This window comes from Thamnophis sirtalis, unplaced genomic scaffold (assembly GCF_051295495.1).
Source record: "Thamnophis sirtalis isolate CommonGarterSnake01/CBP01778 unplaced genomic scaffold, rThaSir2_p1.2 scaffold_8, whole genome shotgun sequence".
NCBI lineage: Eukaryota > Metazoa > Chordata > Lepidosauria > Squamata > Natricidae > Thamnophis > Thamnophis sirtalis.
In genome coordinates this window covers 59,346,772-59,362,640 of record NW_028261388.1, presented here as the reverse complement: position 1 = coordinate 59,362,640, position 15,869 = coordinate 59,346,772, and the positions used below count along the sequence as shown (strand labels likewise).

The window sequence follows — 15,869 nt, the reverse complement described above, 5'->3', positions numbered from 1 at the left end:
GGCCTTCCCCACATCACGGGATGCCAGACATCAAGCGACAAGACTCAGTGGCTGCGCCACAAGTTCACTCTGGAGTGCGCGCGGGGGTGGCTAAACACCATTGGACAAGCCTGCAGGTGGAAACCCAGTGGCCTCTGTCGTCACTGCCACCATTCCCCCGGATCTTCGCAACTATCATTCAACCAGCCATTGTCCTTGGCTTATATGAGTCCTCAAGAGCATGGCGGTCATTTATTTTTGGCGAGACAACTCCTGGTGGCCATTTTCAATCGTGTTTCTTCAGACCATTGGTGAGCGATTAACATCTCCTGGCTTAAGCCTTGAAAAGACCAAATTCCATGGCTCTTATGGCTGCCATTAACACCAATGAGCCAGGGTTGGCAGAGGCCCCCTGGTCACTGGACAGCCCTCAGGCAATAGACCTTCGTGAAAAAGGGCAGCTAAGGGTTCCAAGGCCAAAGGGCTATTGGCTAAGGTCTCTTAGACGGTGCAGAGGGCAGAGAGCTGCCTACTCTGGGCCCTTAAAAGGAAATTTCAAAAGGTTCAGCAACAAGCTTCCAGAGGGGATTCAGACCCACAGCCCGAAGGCAGGACAAGTTCCCACCCCTTTCAGGCGGGCTCCATTGCCCTTGATAGCCCGGGGCCTGCAGACTTATCTCCGGATAGTGAGAGGGAACTGTCCTCAATGCGTCTATCTCATGACGAAAGGCCAGAAGTAACTGCCTTGGATATTCCCGTGTGTGGGGATCAGTCCATGGGTGTTGCAAGCCTCACCTCAGAAGTTCCTTTAACCTCTACAGTGCCAGCGGCACAAGGATTCCAGGCCTCCCCTTCAGGGGCTCCTGACATGTCGGCAATAATTTCAGAGGCCATCAGGCAGCACATCACAGTGGGATTCAACATCGCTCATCGCCATTTGCATCTGACAAATCCAAATCAGTCACTCCCAGGGAGTCCCAGGGAAGCGGGGCACCTGTGTCCCTGCCTGCTCCAACTCAGTCAGGAGCAACCGCCCAGACCCTCAGTGTTGGGGGAGGAGGAGGAGATTACTAAAGACTCAGACCTCTCGGAGGATGAAGATCTGGCACTTGACCAGCCCACCTTTGTAGGCTTGTTTAAGCCTGCTGTCTTCCGTTCCCTCCTTTTTAAGGCCAAAAAAGTGACTAGGCTGAGGTTGAGTCAGGGTTCTCAGGATTCCACCTCAGATAAGAAGACTATGGATCCCCTTTCTTTGGAATCTGCAATAGAGAAGGAAGTCATTCCTTCCCCCAGGTTATTTTTAGACATTGTCCAAAGACAGTGGGCCTCCCTGGGGTCTGGGCCTCTCCCTAATTCTCAGGATAAGCATTTATAGAATATTGGACCCGCGTTAGAGAAGGTCCTGGAGGTCCCTTCGGTAGACCCCCAGTTGCCACCCTTCCCCCACTGTAGGCCCAGGATCTCCAGAGGAGGCTTTGAGACCAGAGGACAAGCGTTTTGAGCAAACACTGGTCAAGGGACACCAGGCTTTGGACTAGGCAGTCTGGGCATCTACGTCAGCCTCTTTCTTTACTAGGTTCGCCCTGTTGTGGCTAAAACAACTGCAGGAGACACTCTCTCCAGCAGATTCTAGGTCACACCAGGATCTTAACAAGATAAAAGTGGCTATTGAATTTAAGCTGACGCATCCCTGAACGCAGTTCACTTTGCATCTAGGTTCATGGCCTCCTCTTATCACCATGAGGAGATTCCTCTGGCAGATGGATGCCAGATCCAAATGGAAACTGGCCTCTGCTCCCTTCTCAGGGGAACGCCTTTTCGGGGCTCTGTTGGACCCTATCCTTATAGAATCCCCGGACAAACACAAGATCCTTCCATCCAAGTTTCATAGGTCCGAAGGTAGGTCTTCTCCTTACTATAGGCGTTCACCCTTTTGGGGGTGGACCAAAGCAGGGTCGGCAGCCCCAAGATAGAGCTGGTAGGGGAGGTCATCACTTCCCCCTAGACAATTGTTCAGAGGAGGAGCCAACCGACCATTCAGATCTCAGAAATGACTGTTTGGACAGCCTCCCCATAAGGGGACATCTCTCAGCCTTTGCTGACCGGTGGGAGGACACCACGACAGACTCCTGGGTGAGGGACACAATTCGGTTCGGTCTGTCCCTGGAATTTCTTCCCCCCCCCCCCAAAGCTCTTCATTCAGTGCCCAATATCCCGAGATCCTCAAAAGCGTCTTCTCATGGACCAAGCGTCCTGTACCTGCTGAAGATTCGACCGTCCAGCCAGTTCCCATAGATCAGGTAGGGCAGAGATTTTATTCCCTTCTATTTCTAGTCCCAAAGCCTTCAGAGGGTTGGAGAGAGATTTTCTACCTTAAATCTCTCAACCATCACATCAAATAATCGGAGGTTCAAAATGCACTCCAAATGATTTTGGAAGGGTTCGGCAAGGGCGATCTGCTCACCTACATAGACCTCACTGAGGCTTATCTTCATATACCCATCCATCCTGTCCACAGGCAGTTCCTCAGGTTTTCATATGCAGGCAAACATTTCCAGTACAGGATTCTCCCCTTCGGCCTATCCTCTGCCCCCACAAAGATTCTGGCAGCAATAGCAGCTCATCTCCGCGCAAGGCCCATAAGGCTCCAGTACTACCTGGATGATACCTTTCTCTAGTCCAGTTCTGTAGCATAGGCCGAGTTATATCTCAAGGACATGATCCTGGTACTTCAGGACCACTGATTTTTCATCAATCTGGAGAAAAGCCATCTCATTCCTACAACCCGTTTCCTACATTTGGGAACAATACTAGACACCGTGTAGGGCAAGGTCTTGGCTCCTTTGGCCAAGGTTCTGGATGCTCTCACAGCGCCTCCATTCAAACCTTTGCATATGACTTCACTGCACTTCCTTTCACTCAAGGTGGTTTTTTTGGTGGCCATAACATCGGCTCTGTATTTTCCATTCCGACAGAGTGGTACTGAGCCTCAACCAGGCTTTCATTCCAAAGGTCAATTCCAGATTTCACAGATCCAAAGAACTTGTCCTCCCCAATTTTTGCCCCACTCCGGGACACAGACTGGAATGTAAATGGCACACCCTAGATCAGTGGTAGTCAACCTGGCCCCTACCTGGCCTACTAGTGGGCGTTCCAGCTTTCATGGTGGGTGGTAGGGGTTTGCTGCAACTGTGCTTTATAAATTTTATAAAGTAAAGTTACTTCCCTACTTTATAAATCACCATTACTGTGGAACCATTGGGCGGTTAGAACATTTTACTACTAACAGAGATACAAAAGTGGGCGGTAGGTATAAAAAGGTTGACTACCCCTGCCCTAGATGTACGTTGAGCTCTGCATATTTACATAAAGAGGACCTCCGCGTTCCGCCATACGGAAACATTGTTCATATCATTCCAACCGACCTCCATGGGCACAAAGACATCATCCATTTCCATCAGGCAATAGCTCAAAGCTTGCATCTCCAAAGCATACAAATCTCAGTCATTACCTCCTCCGCAACACATCATGGCCCACACCACCAGGAGCGCAGCCACCACGGCAGCTTGGACCACACAAGCTTCTGTTGAGGAAATTTGCAGGGCGGCTACGTGTACCCATTTGTCTGCCATTATAGGCTAGGCAGATATGCTTCAGCAGATGCAGCTTTTGGTAGGAGGGTTTTACAATAGGTGCATTCAGCATGGGGGGCTTTGGCCCTGGACTTCAACCCTCCCTTGAGGACAGGACAGACTTTGGTATGTCCCATTCCTGGATGCTATCTCCACTAACTATGGAGAATGGGTGTTGGTTCTTACCTGAGACTCCCGTTCTCAGGGCAGTGGAGATAGCATCCAGCCCCACCTCTTTTTTTCTTTTATCTGGTTCCAAGTTTCCGAGAGGTAGCAATAGTTAGGATAAGGAGAGTAAGAGAGCAACAAGGTTTTGTTTTTTTGTATTTGTCACGTCAGTCTACAGTATTCCCTCGTCAAAAGCTGGGAGGAGCTAGCAGAGGAGCTATGATGTCACAACTATAGACTCAGTCCGATTGGATACTGACGGAGTTAACCCATTCCTGGATGCTATCTCCACCACCTTGAGAATGGGCGTCTCGGGTAAGAACCATCGCCCATTCTACTTCACAGCATTAAAACTGAGAGCACATTTAATTGTAGGTTTTACAGTTTCCTTAGTTTTAAAAAATGCCCCTCAAGTAGTCGTGTTTAAACGGCCCAGTGAAAAATGGCTTTGTGAGGTTTTATAAATCCAGCAGGTTGATTTTTAGCAAAACATTTGGATTGTACCTTCTGAGTTGTTTTAGGAGAGTTTGTTGCATTTATATTACAATTAGCATTTCCTGCTTTGGTGCAGTCCTGTAAGGCCATGAAGAACTTTACATATTTGTCTTGAAAGATGTAAGATCAGTCAAAAACATTGTGGTAACAATACTGAGCTTCAAACATGGAGGACTTTTCCCCTTTCAAAATGTTGCCTATATTGATGTATTGACATTACTGCATATATAAATATTTATATTTATCAAATTTATTTGCTGCCTATCTCATGATTCAGGTGACTTTCTGTATATTGTTTATTAATGAAATATTAAACAATTATAAATATAAACATGGATTAAAGAACAAGGGTTTGGGGGACAGAGATGGGATGCCTTCTGTTAATGTACCAACAATCTCCAGCTAACAGCTTCTTTGGGACTCCATGACAGCCAGCATAGCCAGGTTTTAAGGTATTTCCTGAACACTAACAGTGGGGGATCTTACCTTCTGTGGCAAGATGTTCCAAAGTTCAGGCACTGTGGCAGAAAAGATTCTTCTCCTGGATCCCACCAGCCAAAAAGATAGGATCTGCAGTAGACCCCTTCTGCTTGCACGAGTGTGACAGGCCAATCCCATTGGGGAAAGACTGTTCCACAGATATCCTGGACCAATACCATAAAGGGCTTTAAAGATAATAAACTTGAATCGCATCCGGAAGCAGATCAGTAGCCAGTGAATAACTGGTGTTATATGAGCCATCTATGGGCTTCCAAACTGTCTGCGTTGCTGTGTTCTGGACCAGTTGTAGCTTCTGAATACACTTCAAAGGTAGCCCCATGTACACCATGCTGCAATAATTGAAAGGTTTTTACAGCTTTCTGTAGAATAGAGTTTAACTTTTACATTAATTCTCAAACTATATTTAAAAATTAGTTTTATTACACAAAAAGAAACACTAGTTAAATATTCACTTAAGCTTAATAGAAAACTTTTGATAGGAAATATTTATCTTGCTTAGAGAAAATAATTTTTGTTACTGACATTTTCTTAATTATATATTATCAAAATCATTGCTGAAAGTTCTATTTTTCCCCTCCCCCAAAGTGAACATCAGAGTGACAATAGATTTATTAAACTCATTACTGTGATGGGATGGAGGCTGCAGAAGAATAACTTCAGCTTCATTCTTCCCTAGTAAGCATCCCATCACAGTGATGAATGTATATGGGATTATATATTTATAATTTATGGTCTAACGTCCTGAAAAGTCTTTAGCGGAACTGAAAAGGTGAAAATCTTACCATCTCACCTATGCTGTATAATAGTACTGTCTTGTAAAAATACACTCATTTCTTTTCAGCCATATTGGTGGGTTTGTGATTTGTCCACTCCTGGCTTTCCTTCTCCATTTCTTTATTCTTCATTTTGCATTCTTAAAAATTTAATGGCATTGACATTTTCTTTTTCATTTCACTTTTAGGCTCCTTATTCATATAACCCTGATACTCTTTTACCCTAAAGCTGTAAATTCAGTTCATATTTCATACACAGCAAGCCAGTCCATTAAGAGTGCTTAAGTAGTAAATTTTGCTTTGTTTAATTTTTGTGAAATGAATTATAAATATGGCTGTTTAACTTACTATTTCAAACTAGCTTTTCCTTTACATTGGTATCTTTCTTTCAGACCATTTGGACAATGCTATGAGTTTTTAACACTGCATACAGTGAAGAAATACTTCCTTCCAATTATAGAAATGGTCCCACAGTTTTTAGAGAACTTAACTGATGATGAACTGAAGAAAGAAGCTAAGAATGAAGCCAAAAATGATGCTTTGTCAATGATCATAAAATCTCTGAAGAACTTAGCCTCAAGAGTTCCAGGACAAGAGGAAACAGTTAAAAACTTAGAAATATTTAGATTAAAAATGATACTTAGGTAAGAGCTCTTCAGTTGTGCTAATGCTTTTTAGGAGTTGAGTTATTTTGTTCTGCTCCCCTTACAATGTTATTTTAACATTTCTTTGTAGGTTATTACAAATTTCATCTTTCAATGGAAAAATGAATGCACTAAATGAAGTTAACAAAGTGATATCTAGTGTCTCCTATTACACCCATCGACATGGCAATCCTGAAGAGGAGGAATGGCTTACAGCAGAAAGGATGGCAGTAAGCTTATTTAATTTAGTGGGAAGCTGTTTAAACAATATGCATCTATTTGTTTATTTTATTTATCAAATTTATATAACTACCCATTTCATGAGAAGTGACTCTGGGTAGTATACAATAATTAAATAAAGAAGTTACATATATCTACAAGCAAACATTTAAAAATATAAAAGTCAACATTAAAAAATTAAAAGTAAAATATGTAGAAATCCAAGTAGGGAGAAAGAGAATGCATACACTTCAATAATAGAGCCATCTAAACATGTTTCCAGTTCCCTGGACCCCCAGACTTGGCAGCATAACCAGATCTCAGAATATCAAAAAGGATAGAGCTAATCTAATTCACATTATATCTTGCTACATGCTTACATAGCAAAAACAGCACCACAAAAAACTAGGAACCCAAGTTAAAATAGCAAGAAAATTGTAAGTGAGTACCTCTCTACCCTAGATGAGTTCAAATCACCAGGACCGGATGGATTACGCCCCAAGCTTCTGAAGGAACTGGCAGACCAGATCTCAGAACCACTGAACTATATCTTTCAAAGATCCTGGAGCAATGTGGAACTGCCAGAGGACTGGAAAAGAGCTAATGTTCCCATCTTCAAAAAAGAAAAAAATAGATCCAAGAAACCACAGACCTCTCAGCCTGACCTCAATACCAGGGAAGATTCTGGAAAAGATAATCAAGCAATGAATCAGCGAATACCTAGAAGCAAGCAAAGTAATAACCAAAAGCCAACATGGGTTTGTTAAAAACAGATCGTGCCAGACTAATCTTACTGCATTCTATGACAAAGTGACAAAAGTAGTGGACTAGAGGAATGCTGTTGATATAATTTACTTGGACTTCAGTAAGGCATTTGATAAAGTAGACCATAACCTACTAATAGATAAAATAGAAAATTGTGGGTTAGACAGAATCACCACCAGATGGATTCGTAACTGGCTGACCAACCAGTTACGTAACTGGCTGACCAATCAATATGCAGTCCTCGAACTGAATCTACATGGAAATATGCAGTGGAATACCCCAAGGCTCTGTTTTAGGCCCAGTATTCTTCGCCATCTTCATCAATGACTTGGATGAGGGGATAGATGGGGAACTCATCAAATTTGCAAAGGACACCAAGCTGGCAGGAATAGCCAACACTCCAGAAGATAAGCTTAAGATACAGAAGGATCTTGACGGACTTTAACATTGGGCGCTGTCTAACAAAATTAAATTCAGTGGTGAAAAAAGTAACGTTCTACATTTAGGCAAGAAAAACAAAATGCACAGGTACAGTATATGTGGTACCTTAGTCAATAGTAGTAACTGTGAGAGGGATCTTGTAGTCCTAGTGGTCAGCCATTTAAATATGAGCCTGCAGTGTGCAGCAGCTGCCAAAAAAGCTAACACAGTTCTAAGCTGCATAAACGGGGATAGAATCAAGATCACGTGAAGTGTTAATACCACTTTATAATGCCTTGGTAGGGGCACACTTGGAATATTGCATTCAGTTTTGATTGCCATGATGTAAAAAAGAGACTCTAGAAAGAGTGCAGAGAAGAGCAACAAAGATGATTAGGGGGCTGGAGGCTAAAACATGAAGAACAGTTGCAGGAACTGAGTAAGTCTAGTTTAATGAAAAGGACTAGGGGAGACATGATAACAGTGTTCCAATATCTCAGGGGATGCCATAAAGAAGAAGGAATCAAGCTATTATCCAAAGCACGAGGATAGAACAAGAAGCAATAGGTGGAAACTAATCAAGGAGAGAAGCAACTTAGAACTGAGGAGAAATTTCCTGACAGGTAGAACAATTAATCACTGAAACAACTTGCCTTCAGAAGTTGTGAATGTTCCAACATTAGAAGTTTTTAAGATGCTGAATAACCATTTTTCTGAAGTGGTGTAGGGTTTCCTGCCTAAGCAGGGGTTGGACTAGAAGACCCCCAAGGTCCCTTCCAACTCTGTTATTGTATTCTAAAATTATACTACGCCTAGTCATTGTGAAATCTGGAATTGCCAGTTGAATATGCTTTTCTAAGAAGAAGAAGTTGATGAATATTATTAGTATTCCTTTTTCCAAATTGTGGTTCCCATCACCAAGAGTTTTATATGCATTGCTTCACTCATCTAAAATAAAACAAAGAGAAATATGTATATATTTTAATTGTATCCAATACATTCATGTTCTGCTTAGGAATGGATCCAGCAAAACAACATTTTATCAATTGTGTTGAGAGATAGTCTACATCAGCCTCAGTATGTAGAAAAGTTAGAGAAAATTCTTCGTTTTGTCATCAAAGAAAAGGCCTTAACCTTGCAAGATCTTGACAACATTTGGGCTGCCCAGGTAATTATCTATTATCTCTAGAAATAGAGACAATCTCTATTTTGTGTGGCTGTGTTTTGTCTGTCTGTTGTACTGCAATATTAAACATTTAATTCTTTCGTCTCTGAAATATTTTCCTATCCCTTTACAAGGGAGGAAAAAATTTTTTTTTCAAGTTTCAAATAAACTGCAAGTATTTTTACTTGTAGCTCTAGTTTAAATTGTTCAGTACAGATAGTCCTCAATTTACAACCATTTCTATAGGAGGGCAGGCTGTGTAAAGATCAGGGACAGAAGAGGCTGTAGAAGATGCTGTGCTTAGGTTATATTTCTTATTGTTGGGACAATTACAGTAGGGAACTGGTACATAGTGGTATGTTGTTGTTAGTTTCGAAGTCATGTCTGACCCATTGCAACTGCATGGACAAAGTTCCTCCCGGTCTTCCTGTCCTCTGGAGCCCATTTAACCTGACGCCTGTTGCTTCGGTGACTCCAGCCAGCCACCTTAATTCTCTGTCATTCCCTTTTTTTCTTCTTCAATTTTTCCCAGCATTAGGCTCTTTTCCAGTGAGTCCTTCCTTCTCATTAGGTGAATTAAGTTTTTGAGTTTCAACTTCAGGATCTGGCCTTCTAAGGAGCAGTCAGGGTTGATACCCTCTAGGACTGACTGGTTTGATCGTCTTGCAGTCCAAGGAACTTGCAGGAGTCTTCTCCAGCACCATAGTTCAAAGGCCTCAATTATTTGGTGCTCAGCCTTTCTGATGGTCCAACTTTCACAGCCATACATTACAACTGGGAAAACCATAGCCTTGACTATATGTACTTTTGTTGTCAGGGTAATGTCTCTGTTTTTTAGTATGCTGTCTAGATTTTCCCATAGTTTTTCTCCCGAGGAGCAAGTGTTCTTGGCTGCAGTCCCCATCTGCGATCATCGTGGAGCCCAGAAATGTCTGGCTTGAGGCCATTGTGGTTATCAGGAATGTAAGCTCGTTCTTGTATAGTTCTTCTGTTTAATTTTGCCACCTCTTAATCTCTTCTGCCTCTTTTGGGTCCCTGCCATTTTGGTCCTTTACCATGCCCATCTTTGCATGAAACATTCTCTCCATATCTCCAATTTTCTTGAAGAGATCTCTGGTCTTCCCTATTCCATAGTTTTCTTCTATTTCTTTGCACTGTTCATTTAAGAAGACATTCTTATCTCTTCTAGCTATTCTCTGGAATTCTGCATTCAATTGTGTCTTTCTCACGCCTTTCACTTCCCCTCGTTCCTCAGCTATTTGCAAAGCTTCCTCAGACAACCATTTTGCTTTCTTGCATTTCTTTTTCTTTGGGATGGCTTTAGTTGCTACCTCTTGTACATTGTTGTGAACCTCCCTCCATACTTCTTCAGGTACTCTGTCTATCAGACCTAATTCCGTAAATCTATTTGTCACGTCTACTGTATATTCATCAGGGATATGATTTTGTTCATATCTGAGTGGCCTAGTGATTTTCCCTATTTTCTTCCATTAAGCCTAAATTTTGCAACGAGAAGCTCATGCTCTGAGCCACAGTCAGTTCCTGGTCTTGTTTTTACTGTATAGAGTTTATCCATCTTTGGCTGCAGAGCACATAGTCAATCTGATTTCTCTGTTGACTGTTTGATGATGTCCATGTGTAGGGTTGTCTCTTGGGTTGTTGGAAAAGAGTGTTTGCTATGACCATCGTATTCTCTTGACAAAATTCTATCCGCCTGTGTCCTCTTCATTTTGTACTCCAAGGCCAAACTTGCCTGTTATTCTGGTTCTCTTTTGGCTTCCTACTTTAGCATCCCAATCCCTCATGATATGGACATCATTTTTGGGTGTTAATTTTATAAGGTGCTGTAGAGCTTCATAGAACTGGTAAATTTCATTCTCTTCAGCACTAGTGGTTGGGGCATAGACTTGGACTACTGTGATGTTGAATGGTTTGCCTTGGATTCGAACTGAGATCATTCTATCATTTTGTGGATTGTATCCCAGTATTACTTTTCCTACTCTTTTATTGACTATGAAGGCTACTCAATTTCTTTTGAGGGATTCTTGCCTGCAGTAGTGTACCTGGTGGTCATCTGAATTAAATTAACTCATTCCTGTCCATTTTAGTTTGCTGATTACTAAGATGTTGATGTTCAGTCTTGTTTGCCCAGCTTGCCTTGATTCATGGATCTTACATTCCAGGTTCCTGTGGAGTATAGATCTTTACAGCATTGTACTTTCCTTTCACCACCAGATACATCCACAACTGAGTGTCCTTTCGGCTTTTGCTCAGTCGCTTCACTCTGGCACTACTAGTACTAGCACTCTGCTCTTCCCCAGTAGCATATTGGACACCTGACCTGAGGAACTCATCTTCCAGCATCATATCTTTTTGCCTTTTGGTACTGTCCGTAAGGTTTTCATGGCAAAGATACTGGAGTGGGTTGCCATTTCCTTCTCCAGTGGATCACATTTTGTCAAGAGTTCTCTGCTATAACCTGTCCGTCTTGGGTGGCCCTGCACAGAATAGCTCAAAGTTTCATTGAGTTATGCAAGCCCCTTCTCCATGACAAGGCAGTAATCGATGAAGGGTCTTAGTGGTATATATGGCAGTAAATCCACAATGCCTGAGGGGAAGGAAGTTCTGGCAAAATTAAAGATTGGCGAGGCAAGTTGGATATGAAATTCTAGGTGCTACTGAGGGGAAGGCAGGAAGCAGCCTTTCTTTATTCTTTATTTATGAGCTGCTGTGGCGCAGTGGTTAAAATTCAGTCCTGCAGGCTACTTCTGCTGACTGCAATTTCGCAGTTCAAATTTCACCAGGCTCAAGGTTGACTCAGCCTTCCGTTCTTCCGAGGTCGGTGAAATGAGGAGCCAGATTGTTGGGGGCAATATGCTGACTCTAAACTGCTTAGAGAGGACTGTAAAGCACTCTGAAGCGGTATATAAGTCTAAATGCTATCGCTATTCATCCCATAAAAAATCACCCTGAGATCCCTCCAAATTTTGTTTTAGTCTAAATGTTTTGTTTTACTGAAATGGAACTGCTTTGAAGCTGTTCATAAAAATTTGAAACAAATTAGATACTTTGGATCTTACACACCCCTATTCTGATCTTAAGCATTGCAGTCTTGTCAGTTTCACTTTCAGTAATTTAATGTCCATCCAGCAATTCATTATCCAGATATTAATCTTTCTCACTCCACTCACTCTAATTTTACCTTTTTGCTTCTTCATGAACTTCTAAGTGTACTTACAGATTCTATTTAAATCTTTCCCAATCTCTCCTGATCTTATTCTCTTTTCTTTGCATTTATTTATAGAGTATACAGGTAGTCCTCGACTTGCAACAATTCATTTAGTGACCATTTAAAATTACAACAGCATTGAAAAAGGGAACACGATCATTTTTCACATTTGCAGCCTTTCTAGCACGCCCATGGTCATGATCAAAATTCAAATGGTTGGCAACTGGTTCATACTTGTCACTGATGTTGTGTCCCAAGGTCATGTGATCACCTTTTGACAAAGCAAAACCAATGAGGAAGCCAGATTCACTTAGAAACCATGTTACTAACTTATCAACTGCAGTGATTCACTTAATAACTGTGGCAAGAAAGGTCATAAAATAGAGCAGAACTCGTTTAACAAATGTCTCACTTAAGAACATACCGTATTTTTCGGAGTATAAGACACACCTTTTTTCCTCAAAAAGAGGCTGAAAATCTGGGTGCGTATTATACATCGAATACAGCATTTTGTGCCTCCCGAAGCCCTGCCTCCTTCACCAAAATGGCCGTGCATACCCTTATGGAAGCTTTCAGAGAGTTGCTGGGGGCTGGGGAGGGCAGAAATGAGCAAAAAAACGGGTCGGTTTTTGTCCTCCTCCTAGCGCTCAGCAGCACTCTATAAGCCTCCATAAGGCTATGCATGCAATTTGTTTAATGAAAAATGGGCCATTTTAGGGAGGTTTGTAGAGTGCAAAAACATTTCCCCCCCTTTTGGAAAGCTCTTTAACTGATTGATAAGAATTACATTGATCAAGTGCTGTGTCAGCAGAAACAAAGTGTTAGGTGCTGCAGATTGTCAGCGATTTCCTTGTCCAGCACATGGATAAATACACCTGGAAACATCTACCTACCTACCTACCTACCTACTCTCTCCCTCTCCTTACCTATCTACTGTATTTCTCCCTCTCCCTCTATCTATCTACGTACCTACCTCTCTCTCTCTCCCTACCTATCTACTGCATTTCTCTCTCTCTTTCTATTTCTCTCTATCCCTCTACCTACCAACCTACCTACTCTCTCTCTCTCCCTATCTACCTATTGTATTTATCTCTCTATTTCTCTCTCTCTCTATCCCTTTATCTACCTACCTAACTACTCTCTCTCTCTCCCTACCTACCTACTATATTTCTCTCTTTCTCACCCTCTCTATCCTTCTATCTACCTACCTACTTTTTTTAATTTGCCTCTTAAAAACCTTGGTGCGTCTTATACTCCAGTGCGTCTTATACTCCAAAAATACAGTACATTTTAGGCTCAATTGTGGTCATAAGTCAAGGACTACCTATATCTGTTCTAATAGTCTTCACCCATTCAGCTTTATCATTCTTGACCAAAGGTCTCATGAAGCTTGATGCGGTTCTCACATTTGGTCCTGAACAGCTTCCAAAATACTTTGTAGAGAAAATTCAAGCATCTCCCTGATGTTAAGTAATGAAGCAATATTAGTTTTCTATCATCACATTTCATGCTCTAGTTTTCTCCAAGAAGTTAGGTGTAGCTTGAAATTCTTCAAAGGCTGCTTGTTGCTGTTTTGTTCAAGCTGAGATATATCTATATATAGTAGAAGGAACCATGCATTATTAAGCATTCTCATGTTTCCCTGCCTCCCCCTTTCATTTATTTTGTAGCTTCTTGGCAATAGCTTTGTAAAGCAGCAGGTACATCATAAATTACCATACCAATCTTTGACTTTCAATGTTTACCTTAAAATGGTACTTTGTGATAATAATGTTGCAATATGTTGTACGTTTTTCTATAAATAACAAAAACAACATTAATAATATTGCTCTTCAAGGCAGGAAAACATGAAGCCATTGTGAAAAATGTGCATGATCTTCTTGCAAAATTGGCCTGGGATTTCTCTCCTGAACAACTTGACCATTTGTTTGATTGCTTTAAGGTAATTAGTCTATTAATTTGCTATTCATTGAACTCCTTTAAGTAGGACATAATCAAATTTCAATTTATGTTAATTTTAATAGGTGATACCTAGCTCAATAGTAGTAACTGTGAGAGGGTTCTTGGAGTCCTAGTGGACATTTATTTAAATATGAGCCAGCAGTGTTCTGCAACTGCCCAAAAAAAAACATTTAACACAGGGATAGAATCAAGATCACGTAAAGTGTTAGTCCACGTTATAATGCCTTGGTAAGACCACACTTGGAATACTGCATTCAGTTTTGGTCACCATGATATAAAATGATGTTGAGACTCTAGAAAGAACAGGGAACTGAAGGCTAACGTATATAGAGAAAGTTTGCTGCAGTTGGGTATGATAAGTTTAATGAAAAGAAGTACTAGGGGTTGTTACCTAGCAATGTTCCAATATCTGAGGGGTTGACACAAAGAAGAGGGGATTGACCTATTCTCCAAAGCACCTGAAGCCACAACAAGAAGCAGTGGATGAAGGAAGATTAGTCAAGAAAGAATCAACCTACAACTAAGGAGAAATTTCCTTAAAGTTAGAACAATTAATAGGTGGAATACCTTACCTCCAGAAGTTGTGGGTGCTCCAATACTAGAGGTTTTTAAGAGATTGGATAACCATTGTCTGAAATGATATAGGGTTTCCTGCCTGAACAGGAGGTTGGACTAAAAGACCTCCAAGGTCCCTTCCAACTCTGTTATTTTGTTAAGTTTAATATAGTAAATAAACTTCAGATTCACTTTCCTGAAATTTCTTTTACCCTGAGTCAATTCTCCTTTGTTGTTTATAGTATTTGAAATTGTACATTAAAATATAGCAATTATATTTCATTGATATTTTACTACAGGTATAAGAGACATGTTGACATTTCTTTTCAAATGATATTATAGAATCAGATAATTTACAGTTGACTTATGAAGAAATCACACAGGAAACCAATTGTCTCTTATGAAGTACTTTATTCTACTGTTAGTTAAGTACATTCTCCTGTGTGCTGCTCCGGGAATCCAATCATGGGTTAACTTAGCCCTCTAGCCTTGAGACTGAGTTATGCAAATTTCAAAGTCACGCCTCCTCTGACTGGACTTCCGTTTCCCTTCAGTTCTCTTTACTCAGTTCCAAGCCTACGAGACCTATTTTCAATTCTCTCTTGACTAATTGATAATTTCTCAGGTTTAATACTGGATTTACTTGGTTTTTTCACTGTGGATTTCTTGCTGGTTGGAGGTAAAGCGGCAGTTTTCTGCCAGCCGATTCCTCCCTCACTACTTCCCTTGTAGGGATATCAGATTACTGCAGCTGGAGCGTGGGGCGATTTTGCCGTTTGCAATCGGCTTCTCCGCCTGTCCTCCCTTTAAGTTCGGCGCGCAGGGAAGCTGAGTCTCCCAGCGCCGCCTTCCCACACCGGATAGCACCCGCCTGCGGGCGCGGTCAGGTCCGAAGCTGTGGCTTGTCGGAGCTGTTCTTCTCCTCCCCCCTGCCTCCCTCCCTTGTCCCCTCGCTGGAGCGGCTGCCGGAGGATTACATGGATCGGCTGTTTGGGATTTCTCCCTGCCGTTTCTTTTAAATTTCGCGCCTTTGATGCCGGTTGCCTTATTTGGAAGCAATTTCACGCATGCGTGATAATGTCTGGGGATGAGAAGGCAGAATTTGTTCGCGCGCTTGAGTCTGCGCACTGCTTCCGCCCCTCCCTTTTCCCTCACTCGAGGTTGCTGACTCAGGAAGGAGGTCGCTTCTCTCTTTGTCTCTGCTTCCACGTGGCGTTCTTGGCGAGTGCTTTACAATTGCATTCCTTTGTTTCGCTGATTGAGCTCTTTCAAATTCATACCATGGCTGATCAATCGGTAGTGCAAGGTACTGTCGGGCCAGTTTCTGAGCCCCGTTCCCCTGGCGAGGGGGGGGCTAGCCCT

The 15,869-nt window shown here is 42.0% G+C and overlaps 1 protein-coding gene across 1 annotated transcript in view; it reads left to right on the top strand.

Moving 5' to 3' along the window:
* The window catches only part of USP9X (ubiquitin specific peptidase 9 X-linked), a 197,140-nt gene that overhangs the window by 62,735 nt on the left and 118,536 nt on the right, over positions 1-15,869 (top strand). Inside the window, exons 9-12 of the mRNA XM_087721771.1 lie at positions 5,941-6,192; positions 6,284-6,422; positions 8,612-8,764; positions 13,828-13,932. Of these exons, the coding sequence (XP_087577897.1) occupies positions 5,941-6,192; positions 6,284-6,422; positions 8,612-8,764; positions 13,828-13,932 (649 nt within the window). The remainder of the gene's footprint in view (positions 1-5,940; positions 6,193-6,283; positions 6,423-8,611; positions 8,765-13,827; positions 13,933-15,869) is intronic.